Here is a 12,818-nt window from a genome sequence, read left to right as displayed (position 1 = left end):
TTACTTGTCGTAATGGTGTTCCTCTTCCTCAACAACTGCCTCCTTCTTTGATTCCTCCTTCTAAAGCTAATCTTGTTCATTCTACTCCTTCTGTTCCTGTTCCTGTTCCTGAATCTGTTTCTGCTCCTGCTCCTGAGTCAGAAGAAGAAGAAGATGAATCTGAATCTGATGAAGAGGAAGAAGGTTTGAATGAAGAAGTGGAAGTCCCAGGATCCATTCAACCAAAGGATCCGTTTGATTTTAACTTTGGAGCTCCTTCTGTTCCCACTGTTGCTCCTGATCCAGAAGCCGAATCTCAAATGGAGGAGGAAGAAAAACCCGCTGATAGTCTGGATTTTGATTTCATGGGTTCCGAAAAGCCAGCAGAAGACCCTACCCCTCAGCTACAGTCTGCTATGATGCCTCGTCCTGCAATGATGCCTCGACCAGGCATGGGACCTCGCCCCCGTCCTGGCATGCAGCAACCACGTCCTCGACCAGGTATGCAACCACGTCCTGGTATGGGACCTCGCCCCCGTCCTGGCATGCAGCCACCCCGTCCTCGACCTGGCATGGGACCTCGACCACGTCCAGGTATGCAACAGCCGCGTCCTCGACCTGGTATGATATTACCTCCACGTCCTGGCATGGGACCTCGTCCTCGACCAGGTATGGGACCTCGACCTAGTATGGGACCTCGACCACGCCCTGAGATGATGCCTCGACCTATGCCTCTCCCAGAAGAGCAGCCTGTCGATGATCTGCTGCAAGTTGAAATGCCTCCTCCTGCCCCGGAGCCAACGATGGAGTTGGATCTCATTCCATCCATTCCTGAACCTAAACCGACACAGTCTGATGAGGATTTCCTTGCTGGTATGGAGACACAACCAGCACCTGTGGAAGAGGAAAAGCCTGCACCTGTAGAAGAGAAGCCTGGTGATGACCTGAGCGATCTGCTGGGTGGAATCGCTTCAAATGAACCTTCAGCTGCCGAGGCTGCTAAACCAGACCTTGACGTTAATGATCTCCTTGCTGATAAATCTACAGAGCTTACCAAGCCTGAAAAGGTGCCTGGAGATGAAGTACCAATGCCTGAGCCCACGTCGGTGACAATGGCTGCAGAGCTAGGCAATCGAGCATACCTGCGTACAGAATGGCGTCGCAACATGACAGAGTGGCTGAGTCGTAAGGAACAACTTGAGAAGAAGACAAAGGAGTTGCAAGAGAAGAGTTCAACAGTGAAGAAGCTTCATGAAGATATCGCAAAGGCAAATATTGAGCTTGAAGAGAAGCAAAAAGAAGTGAAGAAGAAGTTAGAGCGTATTGCTGTGCTTCAAGCTCGTACGAATAACGTGCTTAATCAACGTGTTGATACAACCGTATCTAGACCGTTCCTCATGAATACTGAAAGTGTAAGTAAGGAGAAAAAGACTCATATTGTAGGAGGATGAAGATGACTTCTTTGGAGGTAAGATTGCAAGCTCAGAGAGTGATTTGGACGACTTCTTCGGAGGTAATGATACAGAGAAGGAAGATCCGTTCAAATTTGAACGTAAGAAGGAAGCTCTCCCTAAGGCTCCTGAACCCAAGGATGAGGATGAAGATGATCTTGATGATTTCTTTGGAGGTAGTGAGGAAGAGAACGAAGAAGCCAAACCTGAAGGTGAAGGTGAAGGTGAGGTTGAGGTTGAGGCTGAAGCTGAAACAGAAGAGGTAAAGAAGGAAACTCCAGTGGAGATAAAGCCTGAACCAATTGACTATAGTTACTCGTATTCGGAGTATTCTTACTCTTACAGCAGTTATTACAGTGACTATGATTATTCGGATGACGAACTTCCAAAGTCGGCTCCTGTTGTACAGCCTGTAGCTCAGCCTGAAGTACAAGCTGAGGTACAGCCTGAGGTGCAGCAGGAGGCCGCTCCTACAGAAGTAGTGGAGGAACCGAAGAAGAAACGAAAGTGGTGGAGAAGAGGCTAAATTGCGATTGCTTAGGATGATATTGTTGTGTTAACTTGTTTGTAAGAGAAAACAAAACAGACATATAAGAATCGGAACACAATTCTTTCATCGTAGGTTTGATTCGGATAAAGAACTGTTGTTGGGAATTCAGGATGGTTAGGAGAGTCAGGATAGTGCTGACATTCAAGAGCCACACCATTGTGTTGAAGATGAGGGAACTCACCATCAACCCAATTTGCCATATACACTTGCATTCCAGGCATTGTAGTTAAGACTTCTACTTTGCGGCCCGAATCCACATCAACAAGACTTCCAGCAACTCGCATTCCTTCACCCGATAGACAGAAGCAATGATCCAGTCCTGGTTTGCCTCCTCCATCAATTGCTAGTGCCTGACGACATGGAGCAGGAGTACGGAAATCAAAAGGAGTGTTCTCAACATTTCGTTTCTCACTTGTGGGAATCTAGTAATTAGCTTTCAGTGACACACCAACCATATCATCAACAGGAAGATATGTTTCTGCATTAATCTCCAGTAACTGATCATAAATCTTCTTCTTGCAGTTGCCTGAAAGATTCCAGTAGGTATGATTGGTCATATTGATCACTGTGGCCTGTGTTGTATGACCAGTGAAGTGGACTTGGAGCTCATTAGTATCAGTAAGGAGATACGAGGCTTTCATCTACAGGTCATCATATCCTCATAGAATCACTTTCACTTCTCCTGGATAACCTTCATCACCATCAGGTGATACAATAGAAAAGATAACACCGACCGCAGAGTCTGTCTCACATTTCTCATATTCCCACAATTTCTAACAATTACTTCTATACAACAACTGTACACGGGACCATCCAACATTTCCACCATGAAGACTGTTATTACCATTATTGATGGCAAGAGAATAGTCCTTTCCTTCAAGACAAAAATGACCCTTTGCAATACGATTTGCATATCTATAGAGTCACTAGAATAGATTAGAGATACCGTCCAACAGTAGCCCCGTAATAGTATCCAGCATTTGCTAGGTAATCATTCAAATTGTTGAAATTCAATGTCACCTCCTATTGATTACAGACATACTACCACCTCTCACCTCTGGTTTCCCATTCTTGTCCTCCATGATAACTGATAACAGAATTGCCCCATAGTCCAGCATTACAATAGAAACATGATCATTGCTATGAATCAAGGGATATTTTGATTGATACCTAAAGGAGATACGATGGACCTTTTCTCCAGTTGGGAGTGTTCCAAACTCAGTAACCTACAAATCATTCAAATGGAAAGAAGATCTACACTGTATGAATGCATTGTAATCCCTCTTTGATCCAAACTAATGGACACAAAACCCCGATCTTATCTCTCATTATTTGTTTCGTTTTGATTATCCTATGGACACTCTGTTGTTGTCTCTGGGTAATAAGGATTTCAAGAATGAGCCATCATCTGTTGATGAGTACGGTTGGAGAACTATCTCTTAACCATAGATTCATGCAATTCGCACTCGAAATCGCAGCGGATTCAAAAAAAGGAGATGAGATGAGTGTATTAGCAACGTTCTTTGATTCAATTTCGTTTTCTGTTCCTGAGAATGAGAAGCTGTTAGAAAAATCAAGGAATAAATTAGAAAAAGCATTGGTTTCTATCAAACGAGCAAACAACGTTCTTTCTGGGTTTTATGAAGATGACTTTCCGTTATTTGAATATCCTTGTTCGTTATATGATATATTTCTTAACAACAGCGATCTGTATTGTCGAGTGACACAGTCTCTTGATGAAAATGATGCAATTTCTTCTCAATTAATGAATGAGCTGACTCTCTATAATGTATGTAAGAAGTGTTGTTGAAATGTAGACTCATTTGGTCAAAAGAATGGTAGCTTGGGAGACAAAATTCTTTTTAGAGCGAACAGATAAGCTTAGAGTGCAACTCCAATCTCTTTCTCTCACAGATCAAACAAACATGAAGTTGTTTCTTCATTCTCTTGTTTCAACTTGTAACCAATTTGAGGAGTCCTTCATCATCCAGTATTTAGATAAAAAGACGGAGATTCATGTACAATCGAATATTCTCTTCTATTTAGACATGTATTTATAAACGATTGCGTTTCTTGATATCTCATTACCTGGAACTATATCAATCCCTTATTCAGCAATTCCTTTCTGTTTATCATTACCCTGTTACAGAAATGTCCCAGCTTGACTCTGGTGATTCTATTTTCTGCTTATCAGAACAAGGTATCCGTGATGTGTCCGAAGCTATTGAACTGTATGAAGAGGCTTTGAATCAGGTTCGAACGGAACTGACAGACTGGGTTGATTCCGTTTCCTCCAAGAATCAGGAGATTCGAGATATCTTAGTAATGCTACTCAAGCCAATTCGAAACCGCTTCACATTCCATTTCATTCTCAATGGTCATACCAACACCATTTCAGCACCCTCATTGTATATACTATTTCGTCTCTTGAATGTGAAGATATTTGAATTACATGAAGTCTTTTCTCAACATAAATGTTCCTTTTATTATTCAAGTTCTTCAAAATGTGACTAGTGTTGAATTAGAAACAGTTCTTGTAATCTAAATTATCTCTCTAAATTATCAGATAATGATTTGTGAAGAGGTTGTTAGTATTGTTGAAACTCGTCTTCACGAAGACCTTCAATCAATTCTCCACAATAGATTAACATTTGACTCTTCCGATGATTCCACTGATCAACGTCTGATTCTCTTCCAATCCATTCTTAGTGAGGTAATGCACTTTGATGAGTATCTGCGGGAAACATGGGGAATTGGTGAAGTTCCGCAGGCTCTTCTCATTCATTGTTATCAAGAGAAAGACATTTTTTCATTCTGGAGGAGTGTTGATGGTACTCTGTATCAAGGATTTGTGGAGAGTCTTGCTGGAGACATTGAAGGTATTACTAAATTTCAAGTTGTTTTGAATACGATCGTAAACAAATACCAACACATTGTTGGTACAGAGGAACAGAAAGAGTATTTCATAGATGTGATTTCTCCTCTATTTTCAATCTATTTGTCAAATCTGAAACTAACGGTCCAATTATCACATTTCCTACTAACATCATTTCAATGGAACATATTCCGTCAGTATGTGAATGACGTGGATGGATTTATCAATGTATTGAATCAGTTCTTGGATAGAACCGAATTGGTTTCACTGTTTGAGCGAGAAACAGAGATTGAAAAGAATTTGGTGGATGTGAAAGAAAGAGCGTATCAAGAGAAGAAGTCTGTTATAAACTCGCTAATTGGAACAATAAGTTCATATTATTCAAGGCAAGTGTTCGATTCGGTAATACTCACAGAATTGTTCACACTCTCTGATTCTCATTCCTTCCCTCAATCTCGTGTTGATAGGACACTTCAACAAGCAGAAGAGACTCTCACCGAATTCTTCGATTCATTGAAGCAAGAGTTGTCAGAAAGATTGAGTTCAGGAATCATATTTTCTACATTACGATCCATTGATAAAGAGTTAAAGGAGCGAATTCTACGATTACACTACAATCGAACAGGGGCAGAAAATCTGGTGAAGATTCTCAGTCAGATTCGATTGTTATCAAAGAATTATTCTTTTGACTCTATGAAGGTAGTGTGATCAGTTTGAAGAGTCACTTGTAGTTTTCAAATGATTTGATTGCATTATTGTCACTTAGTGAAAAGAAGATTTCTGCATTAATGAAACGGATTGATGAAAAGGATCAGATTCATTCAAATGAGTATTACTCCCAGTATCTTGTTGTTAATGTTAATTGAATTGATGTGTAGAAGACAGTTCCTATTCTCTACTTATCCTATGAAGAAGTGATTAATATAGTAAACAATGGCTATTACTCTGTTTCTTTCACTTGTTGGAAGGCCTTGAAGAGATCCAAAACACGATGAGTTCCTATTCCAGGAAGCTCTTCTAATTCACTTAGTTGAGCTGTCATGATATCTGCCATCGTAGCATACTTATTCATCAACAGAGCTGCATTATCCTTCTGTCCGTTAACTACATTCAAATCTGTTACATTAATACTATCTATACTTGTTAAGACGTTCATTGCTTGCGTCCGAATGTCCTTCCCAACATTCTTTTGAATTAGGTTAGCACCTCGTCTTTCATACAACTTGATTTCGTTAATGAGCGAGCCAGCTTCACTCACACTCCAACACAAAAGTAATGACAACTCTGAGTAAGCACACTTGGCTGACAATTCCTCAATTACACGTTCATTTGATGCCAAATTGTCCAAAATTAGTATAAAGATACGCAATATAAATGGGTGACCATACTGCTCCTCTCTCTTCTTTTGCCTCTCTAACAATCGGTCCACTTCTCTACCAATAATACATCAAAATAACATGAACGTTGGTTGTTTCATATATTCATCGACTCTCCGAACATAAACACAGATGTCATCATTAATCACAAAATCAACAAGTAAATTAGCTTCCTTTTGAAACTGAATCGATGAAGCAAAGTGAGTAATCTTGGAATTCAGATCTGTTGGGGTGTATTTCACGACTAGAGATTAAACGATACCAATTCATATACTTCTATCACGAATTGAATATACATCTTCCTTTTCAACAAAGTATGTCTTTACCGAGGACTTCTTTGAAAAGAGGGAGGAAGTGCTTGATGAAGGATCTCCAAACCCTCGTTTCATTTTCCAACAATAGACAATAAGTACTGACGAGAAGGGAGAGACAATTCAGAATTGCTTTGTATATAGACATAATCCATTTGTATTTCTTTTATTGTTAGAATGAAAAGGCTGGTCAATTAGTTACGACTGTTCTTTCATTGTTGCTTGATTAGTGTTCACATTCGAAAAACTGGTATTACTTAAGCATCTCCTGCGTATTATTCCACTTCCATAGTAATCGTGTCAACCCATAATCATCTTCATCGATGACAAAGGAGGCTTCATTTTGGGATTACTTAGGATGCTTTTCATTGGTGTTGGTATTTTCATTTAATTGGCTATGCTCTGTGAAGTGGCATACAGCAGTTCTTCAAAGAGGCCCCTTTGTTGTGGATGTTTCCGATTCACTATCTGGTCACTTTATTCATCGTAATGGAACCCTACTCTCGCCTGAGGGTCAGGATCAGCGATGGGACGACTTCTTGGAGTACTACAAATGTCTCCAGAAGAAGCTAATGGATACAGGAAAGGAATACTATGTAATTTATACTACTACTTATTCTGGCTTGGCCAATAAACTGAATGGGCTGGTATCGGGATTGCTTCTTGCAATGATAACCAATCGGGGATTTCAGTGTGGGAACTGAGCATGTTTATTACGTCTAGTGGATGATTGGGATAGTTTTGATTCTTATTTTCTTCTTCCTATAGTGAACCATCATTGCCAATCGAACTGTAATCATAAGAACTAGTTTTCATGATTAGCATCAAGACTTAAGGGTCATCGGTTACTTGTTTGGAGAGCATGTCGAGAATCGAGTAAACTTCGTTTGGGTAGAATCAATATGAACTTTGGAAATGGAAACATCAACATATATACGAATTGTCCTCTTTTCCGTTCGTTGGCTAAGAACGATTTGTATTATTCCTCCTTTGTAAATCGAGGCTTGGTAAGAACAGCAAAACGGGGAGATTATGAGGCCATTGCTGTTGACATTTACCATCGCCTTCTGAGCTTCTTTTCTCTTGAACCATCTCTTCAAGAGATCTATCATAGTATTTCTGCACGATGGAAGGATCAATTTGTTGTTGGAATGCAAATCCGAGTGGGAATTGGGAATAGTGCGTTTTCTGACAACTGTAAGTTTCTTTTCAATGATGATATTCAAAAGTTTATTTACTATGCCGAGTACTATTCAAATAGAACTTCTAAACAACCAATTTGGTTCATTAGCACGGATTCTCCATCAGTTGAAGATATGTTCAAGAAACGTTACAAAGATCGTATCTTCACTCTCGATTCACTACCAATGCGACATACAAAAACTCTAGCATACAATTACTATGATCCTGCTGTTCAACGAGCTATTTTAGATAACTATCTTCTTTCGCGGTCGAATTTGTTGATTACAACTGCTTGGAGCAGTTTTGGAGAGATGGCAGTGGGAAGAATGGATTCTGGGTCAACAATTTTGATAACACGGAGTGATCCCATTAAGGACCCTCCACCCCTTGTAACTATTAACCACACCTCTCTTAGTTGGAACTGTTTGTTGAAAATTTGCATATATGAAATATTCTGGATATTTAGGTGTCCCCCAAAGCATTTGCTCATTTGATTATTTTCTTATCAGACAATATGGAGTTTCCAATGAAATCGTACCATATGGTACAGTACTACAAGCATGAAAATTCGAATCCTCGCGTTTTCATAGCTCCTAGCAAGTACATCCAAGGTCCTGGTTATAATCTTATTTTCGTATTATCTTTAGGTGTTCTTCAGTACCTTGGAGACTATATTTGTTCCATTTCTCCACTCAAGAAGGAAAGATCCTGTATTGTTCTTGCTTCGCAAGGTGGAATCAAGCGTTTTGGCGAAGCAAGTATGTGAGAGGAAATGGGATTAAACCGATAGTTGAATCATCATTACAGAAGCATAATATTGAATACTCATTTATCCCTATTGGTCATCAGTGCAGGTATATTTTATTTGAGTGGATAACGTATAGCTGGGAAGGAATTCAAAGAGTATGTGATGCAGCAAAAGAGATGAAGCACTGTGATTTTGTCATTGCTGTTGGAGGTGGAAAGGCTGTAGATCTTGGAAAGGGCGTAGCAACAGTAAAGAATGGAATTAGCGTTAATCTATAGACGTTGGATACGAATTGCATTATCATTCCGTAATTGATACTTTTCATGTCCATCATATAGTACTCTTGCTTCGAATGATGCTCCTACCTCCTCCTTATCGGTTATCTACGATGACAAGACAGACGAACGTCAAGGAGCTTATTTTAACTACAAGAAGTAGGTTTATTCCGTTGTTAGCAAGTAGTCCCGACATGGTGATTGTCGATACTGAAATCATTGTAAATACCCCTGTATTGTTGGGTTAATCTCCTTAAGTGATAGGCCCGTTACCTTGTTGCAGGAATGGGAGATGCTCTCGCTACGTTTGTTGAAGCCCGTTGTGTGGCTGAAAACCCTGCTGGAGAGTCATCTGTACGTGTTCGACCAACGTAAGCATGATTATGAGAATATTAAAAGGAAGCATTACCGCTATGGCCATTGCTGAAGCATGCACAAAGACGATTCTTCGAGAAGGAGAAGCTGCAATTCAGATATCCACTCTTGAGTTATTAATGAATCCTTAATTGAAGGCTGTGGAGAATCATCAAGTGGATGAACACCTTGAAGCAGTGGTTGAAGCGAATACACGTATGGATTGGGAATGGTGTCAATATACAGTTCTCTCTGGATTGGGCTTTGAGAATAGCGGAGTATCAGGGGCACATGCTTTGGGTGTTGGGGTTACTGCTCTCCCTGGTATGGAAAAGAAGTATCTCCATGGTGAGATGGTGGCTCTTGGAGTAATGACAGAATTGGTTATGGAGAAACGAACTGAAGAATGCAAAGAGTTAGCAGGCTTCTTCACCAAAGTGGGATTGCCTATCTGCTGGAAGCAGATTGGAGTTGATGTTCACTGCAAGGAACAAGTGGAAACGATGTTGAATAGCTGTTTTGCGAAATTCTATGCAATTAAGAACATGCCGTTTGAAAAGAGTATCTCCGTGTATTCAAAGGGTATGCATGACTCTGAAGCACTCTGTTCAACGATTCTTGAAGAACAGGGTCAGGAAAAGTGGTTGAAGTATCATTAATGAACTACGTTGTAATAATTGTTTGTCAAACATAGGATAAACAGACTACATTGTACAATTGTTGGGATGAATCAATTCCTCATAGATTACTCTGACTACTTCCACTTGTGGATAAAAACGAGTTTGGGTTTTCTTGTTTTCGAACTGACGTACTAGTGAGAAAAGATGCTAGTCATGAGTCTTCTTCTCCAGTTATACTCATTTCTGGATCACGCTCAATAGACATTCTTTGATTCCTGATCAAAGTGTCCAAAGCCTTGCGATCAGTGGATGGAGTGTAAGTATATGCTGCTTTCACTTCTGGTTGTGTCCGACTCACCGAAACTGTGTATTTTGGCTTCTTCGATTCCGATTCAGCCTCTGGCGTCGTTTCCTTCGGCTCCTCAGATTTCACTCGTGCAGAAGCTGGAGGTGGAACCACAGACTGACGTCGAGGAGCTTGAGAAGCACGACGAACCGTACCAAGACGCACTACACCTGTCACAGAGGCCGACTGTGGTGCTGCAGGAAGTGAGGAGGATGATGTGGTGGCAAGACGAGATCGTTCGATAAGGGAGATACGACGATGGGCAGTATAGGTTCGTTTCACAGGTTCCACTCGATCAGATCCAGCTGGCTTTGATGGATGAACGATGGAGGGTCGATGTGATGACAGAGAGGGGGCACGCGAAGATTGAAGACTTGGAACCCCAATGGTACTCAGCCGACGAGTCACACGAGGATTGCTTGTATCGACAAACGAACCAAAGGAATCTCGAAGAGGGACTGTAGATTCAGACAAATGAGTTCCAGAGGATCGATCACTCGATTCCAACTGAGCCACTTTGGCTTGCAACTGCTTCACTTCTTCGATACGGTCTTGTAAAAGTCGGCTCTTCCCCGCAACTTCCGCTTCCAGTTCCTCAATACGCTGAGTGGCTTTCGAGAGCTATCAATCACTGATTCCTTTAAACCAAACTTCATCAATCTTCTCGTTCAGAACTGTCTGGACAGACTGAGTTCGTTTCGATGCTTGAGTGAGTGATTCGGAGGCAAAGGATGACTTTTCTTTCACGACATCTAATTCATTTTTCATATTCTGGAGTTCTTGTTTCAGTTTCGCATTCTATTCATCACTTGACTATGATTCTCTCACAGAATCTGTTAGTTTGGCAATCATTGGATGGGTCTTGTTCTCACTGCTTCGACCCAACACCACTTTGTTCACTCGATTAGCAAACTCAAGAGATTGAAGTGATTCCTGTGCATTACAAGCAGCAGGAGAGAGTTGTGTAATCATTAGGACCTTATTCCCCTCAGTCAACACATCCTGAAGAACAAACGTGAGAGTTGAATTTCGGAATGGGACGTGTTTGTGTTTGTTGTGCAGAGCATGAATCACATCTCCTAAGCTAGATAAGGATTTGTTAATGAACTGTCCTTCTGTCAGATGTTGACCTGTCGATTCTGTCTTAGCTACTCGCTCACTACCAGCCAGATCAACAAGAACAAGTCGACCTGAACTATGCTGCGATGTGGCTGGATTGTATGACTCCACAGTTAGCAGGAAAAGCATGTGAGATCGACTACTGTGTTCATTGCTCGCTGTGTAAGCAACACGACGAGCCATATTCCCTCGTACAAGTACTGCTTGCATGGCTTCAAAAGAATCAACTTTCTCAGATATAGCAGAAGGAAGAATAACATGACCATCTGGATTCAATCGAACCTCCACCTGGAGATTGTTACTTAACAGATCATACACCTTCTCATTATAGATTTCAATCATTGAAATATGAATAGAATAATCGACACATGATCGACTTCGCATCTCTGAACATAATGCTTCAAGAGTACGTGGAATCACTCCTCTCAATGATTCATTATCCACATCACCTTCCATCGTATATGTCTTCCCTGAGCCTGTTTGACCATAAGCAAAAATACAAGCAGAATAACCATCCAAAACACTTGTTACCAATCCTTCCATTTCACTGAATACATCACGTTGTGTTGATGACTCATCGAATACACGATCAAACTCGTATAACTTCTCTGTACGACGCTGTCCCTTCCCTGAATCGATACTTGTTAGTGGCAATCGAATGTGGAGAGAAGTATTATCCATTGCTCTTGAAATAATTGAAGATAAAATGACATACTCTATCACAGATTCTTGAGAACGATTCATTTCTTGCTGAATGAGTGGACGAATACGACAAAACACTCGAATAGCTCCTTTCATGTCCTGTAGTTCGTTGAATATCTACATAACAAGCACAATAGCAGTAATACCCTTCGACGACGTTCACATTCAGTAACATACAAGCCATTCAGTTCCTGGTACTTTTCTGTTAGCGATTGAATGGATGACGACAACTGCTCGATCACCTCTTTGTTATCGCGTATCTCCAGTTCAATAGATAAACGAGCCTCCATAGACAGATTAATAAGATCATTCTTCAAGCTCTGGATCTTTCCTGTTACCTCATGAACCAAATTCTGTTTTTCTATTTCAAGATCACTTTCACTTACTACAAATTATCAGTACACACAACGATATCCCAACCATTTCCTTTCACTTCAGTCCTTGTATTTCCAGATAAACCATTTCCATTAACATCTAGTACCCGACACCTTTCCCTTAGTTTAGCAATTTCTTCTCTTGTTGCCTTAGTTTTCTCCGAGATCTGTTTCCGGATATCTTGTTCGTATCTCGCTTCCTCCAACCGAATCTGTTCGATTAGTTTTCCTATTTTCACCTGTTCTTCTTCTGGAAGATCAAGTTTTGCAATCAACGAGTAGATATCCTTTCTGAGGCAATCAAGAAGTACAGGCATCCCGATATTCCACCCATCATCGTCCCTGAGTTCCATCTGCAAACAACAGTGAGTAGATTTGAACTTGCATTCTGCCACCAAAAGTGAAATCGCTTCAGCAGATTCAGTGAGTCGTAAGTAACTCCACGAAACGAGAAACAGTTGATAACAAACAAGAAGTAACTACCGAAATATCTACTTCTTCCAAGGGAATCCATTAGGGTTCATAATAACAGAAGCACGTCCTTCAGAGTTGTATA

The 12,818-nt window shown here is 40.7% G+C and overlaps 6 protein-coding genes across 6 annotated transcripts; 3 read left to right on the top strand and 3 right to left on the bottom strand.

Annotated features, from left to right (window-relative positions):
- Positions 1 to 1,956, top strand: JH06_3917 (hypothetical protein; the record flags this gene model as incomplete). Its single annotated transcript, XM_014670320.1, has 2 exons — positions 1 to 1,391; positions 1,423 to 1,956. Coding segments are annotated over 2 exons (1,925 nt in total), but the record flags the coding sequence as incomplete, so codon positions are not given.
- Positions 1,957 to 1,967: 11 nt separating this feature from the next.
- JH06_3916 (aldose 1-epimerase) lies at positions 1,968 to 3,253 on the bottom strand (the record flags this gene model as incomplete). Its single annotated transcript, XM_014670319.1, has 7 exons — positions 1,968 to 2,402; positions 2,433 to 2,621; positions 2,652 to 2,753; positions 2,784 to 2,895; positions 2,927 to 3,003; positions 3,036 to 3,206; positions 3,239 to 3,253. 7 exons carry the CDS (start codon positions 3,251 to 3,253, stop codon positions 1,968 to 1,970), a joined length of 1,101 nt encoding a protein of 366 aa, XP_014525805.1.
- Positions 3,254 to 3,333: 80 nt separating this feature from the next.
- Positions 3,334 to 5,721, top strand: JH06_3915 (hypothetical protein; the record flags this gene model as incomplete). Its single annotated transcript, XM_014670318.1, has 7 exons — positions 3,334 to 3,398; positions 3,430 to 3,769; positions 3,798 to 3,998; positions 4,027 to 4,388; positions 4,420 to 4,516; positions 4,547 to 5,554; positions 5,587 to 5,721. The coding sequence occupies 7 exons, from the start codon at positions 3,334 to 3,336 to the stop codon at positions 5,719 to 5,721; spliced, it is 2,208 nt and encodes a 735-aa protein (XP_014525804.1).
- Positions 5,722 to 5,795: 74 nt separating this feature from the next.
- JH06_3914 (DNA excision repair protein) lies at positions 5,796 to 6,620 on the bottom strand (the record flags this gene model as incomplete). The annotated part of the gene is made up of 4 exons (XM_014670317.1): positions 5,796 to 5,959; positions 5,996 to 6,288; positions 6,313 to 6,475; positions 6,506 to 6,620. The coding sequence occupies 4 exons, from the start codon at positions 6,618 to 6,620 to the stop codon at positions 5,796 to 5,798; spliced, it is 735 nt and encodes a 244-aa protein (XP_014525803.1).
- A 245-nt stretch (positions 6,621 to 6,865) lies between these two features.
- On the top strand, positions 6,866 to 9,760 carry JH06_3913 (glycerol dehydrogenase; the record flags this gene model as incomplete). Its single annotated transcript, XM_014670316.1, has 14 exons — positions 6,866 to 7,235; positions 7,266 to 7,334; positions 7,365 to 8,113; positions 8,191 to 8,341; positions 8,372 to 8,482; positions 8,515 to 8,578; positions 8,609 to 8,720; positions 8,751 to 8,779; positions 8,811 to 8,906; positions 8,935 to 8,980; positions 9,012 to 9,118; positions 9,151 to 9,234; positions 9,260 to 9,346; positions 9,376 to 9,760. The coding sequence occupies 14 exons, from the start codon at positions 6,866 to 6,868 to the stop codon at positions 9,758 to 9,760; spliced, it is 2,460 nt and encodes an 819-aa protein (XP_014525802.1).
- A 172-nt stretch (positions 9,761 to 9,932) lies between these two features.
- On the bottom strand, positions 9,933 to 12,579 carry JH06_3912 (o-acetylserine lyase b; the record flags this gene model as incomplete). Its single annotated transcript, XM_014670315.1, has 5 exons — positions 9,933 to 10,688; positions 10,719 to 10,865; positions 10,896 to 12,005; positions 12,035 to 12,273; positions 12,309 to 12,579. The coding sequence occupies 5 exons, from the start codon at positions 12,577 to 12,579 to the stop codon at positions 9,933 to 9,935; spliced, it is 2,523 nt and encodes an 840-aa protein (XP_014525801.1).
- Between the last annotated feature and the right edge of the window lie 239 nt (positions 12,580 to 12,818).

The sequence above is a fragment of the Blastocystis sp. subtype 4 genome, assembly GCF_000743755.1.
Source record: "Blastocystis sp. subtype 4 strain WR1 chromosome Unknown seqid_0292, whole genome shotgun sequence".
NCBI lineage: Eukaryota > Bigyra > Opalinata > Blastocystidae > Blastocystis > Blastocystis sp. subtype 4.
This window is presented reverse-complemented; position numbering and strand designations above follow the sequence as displayed.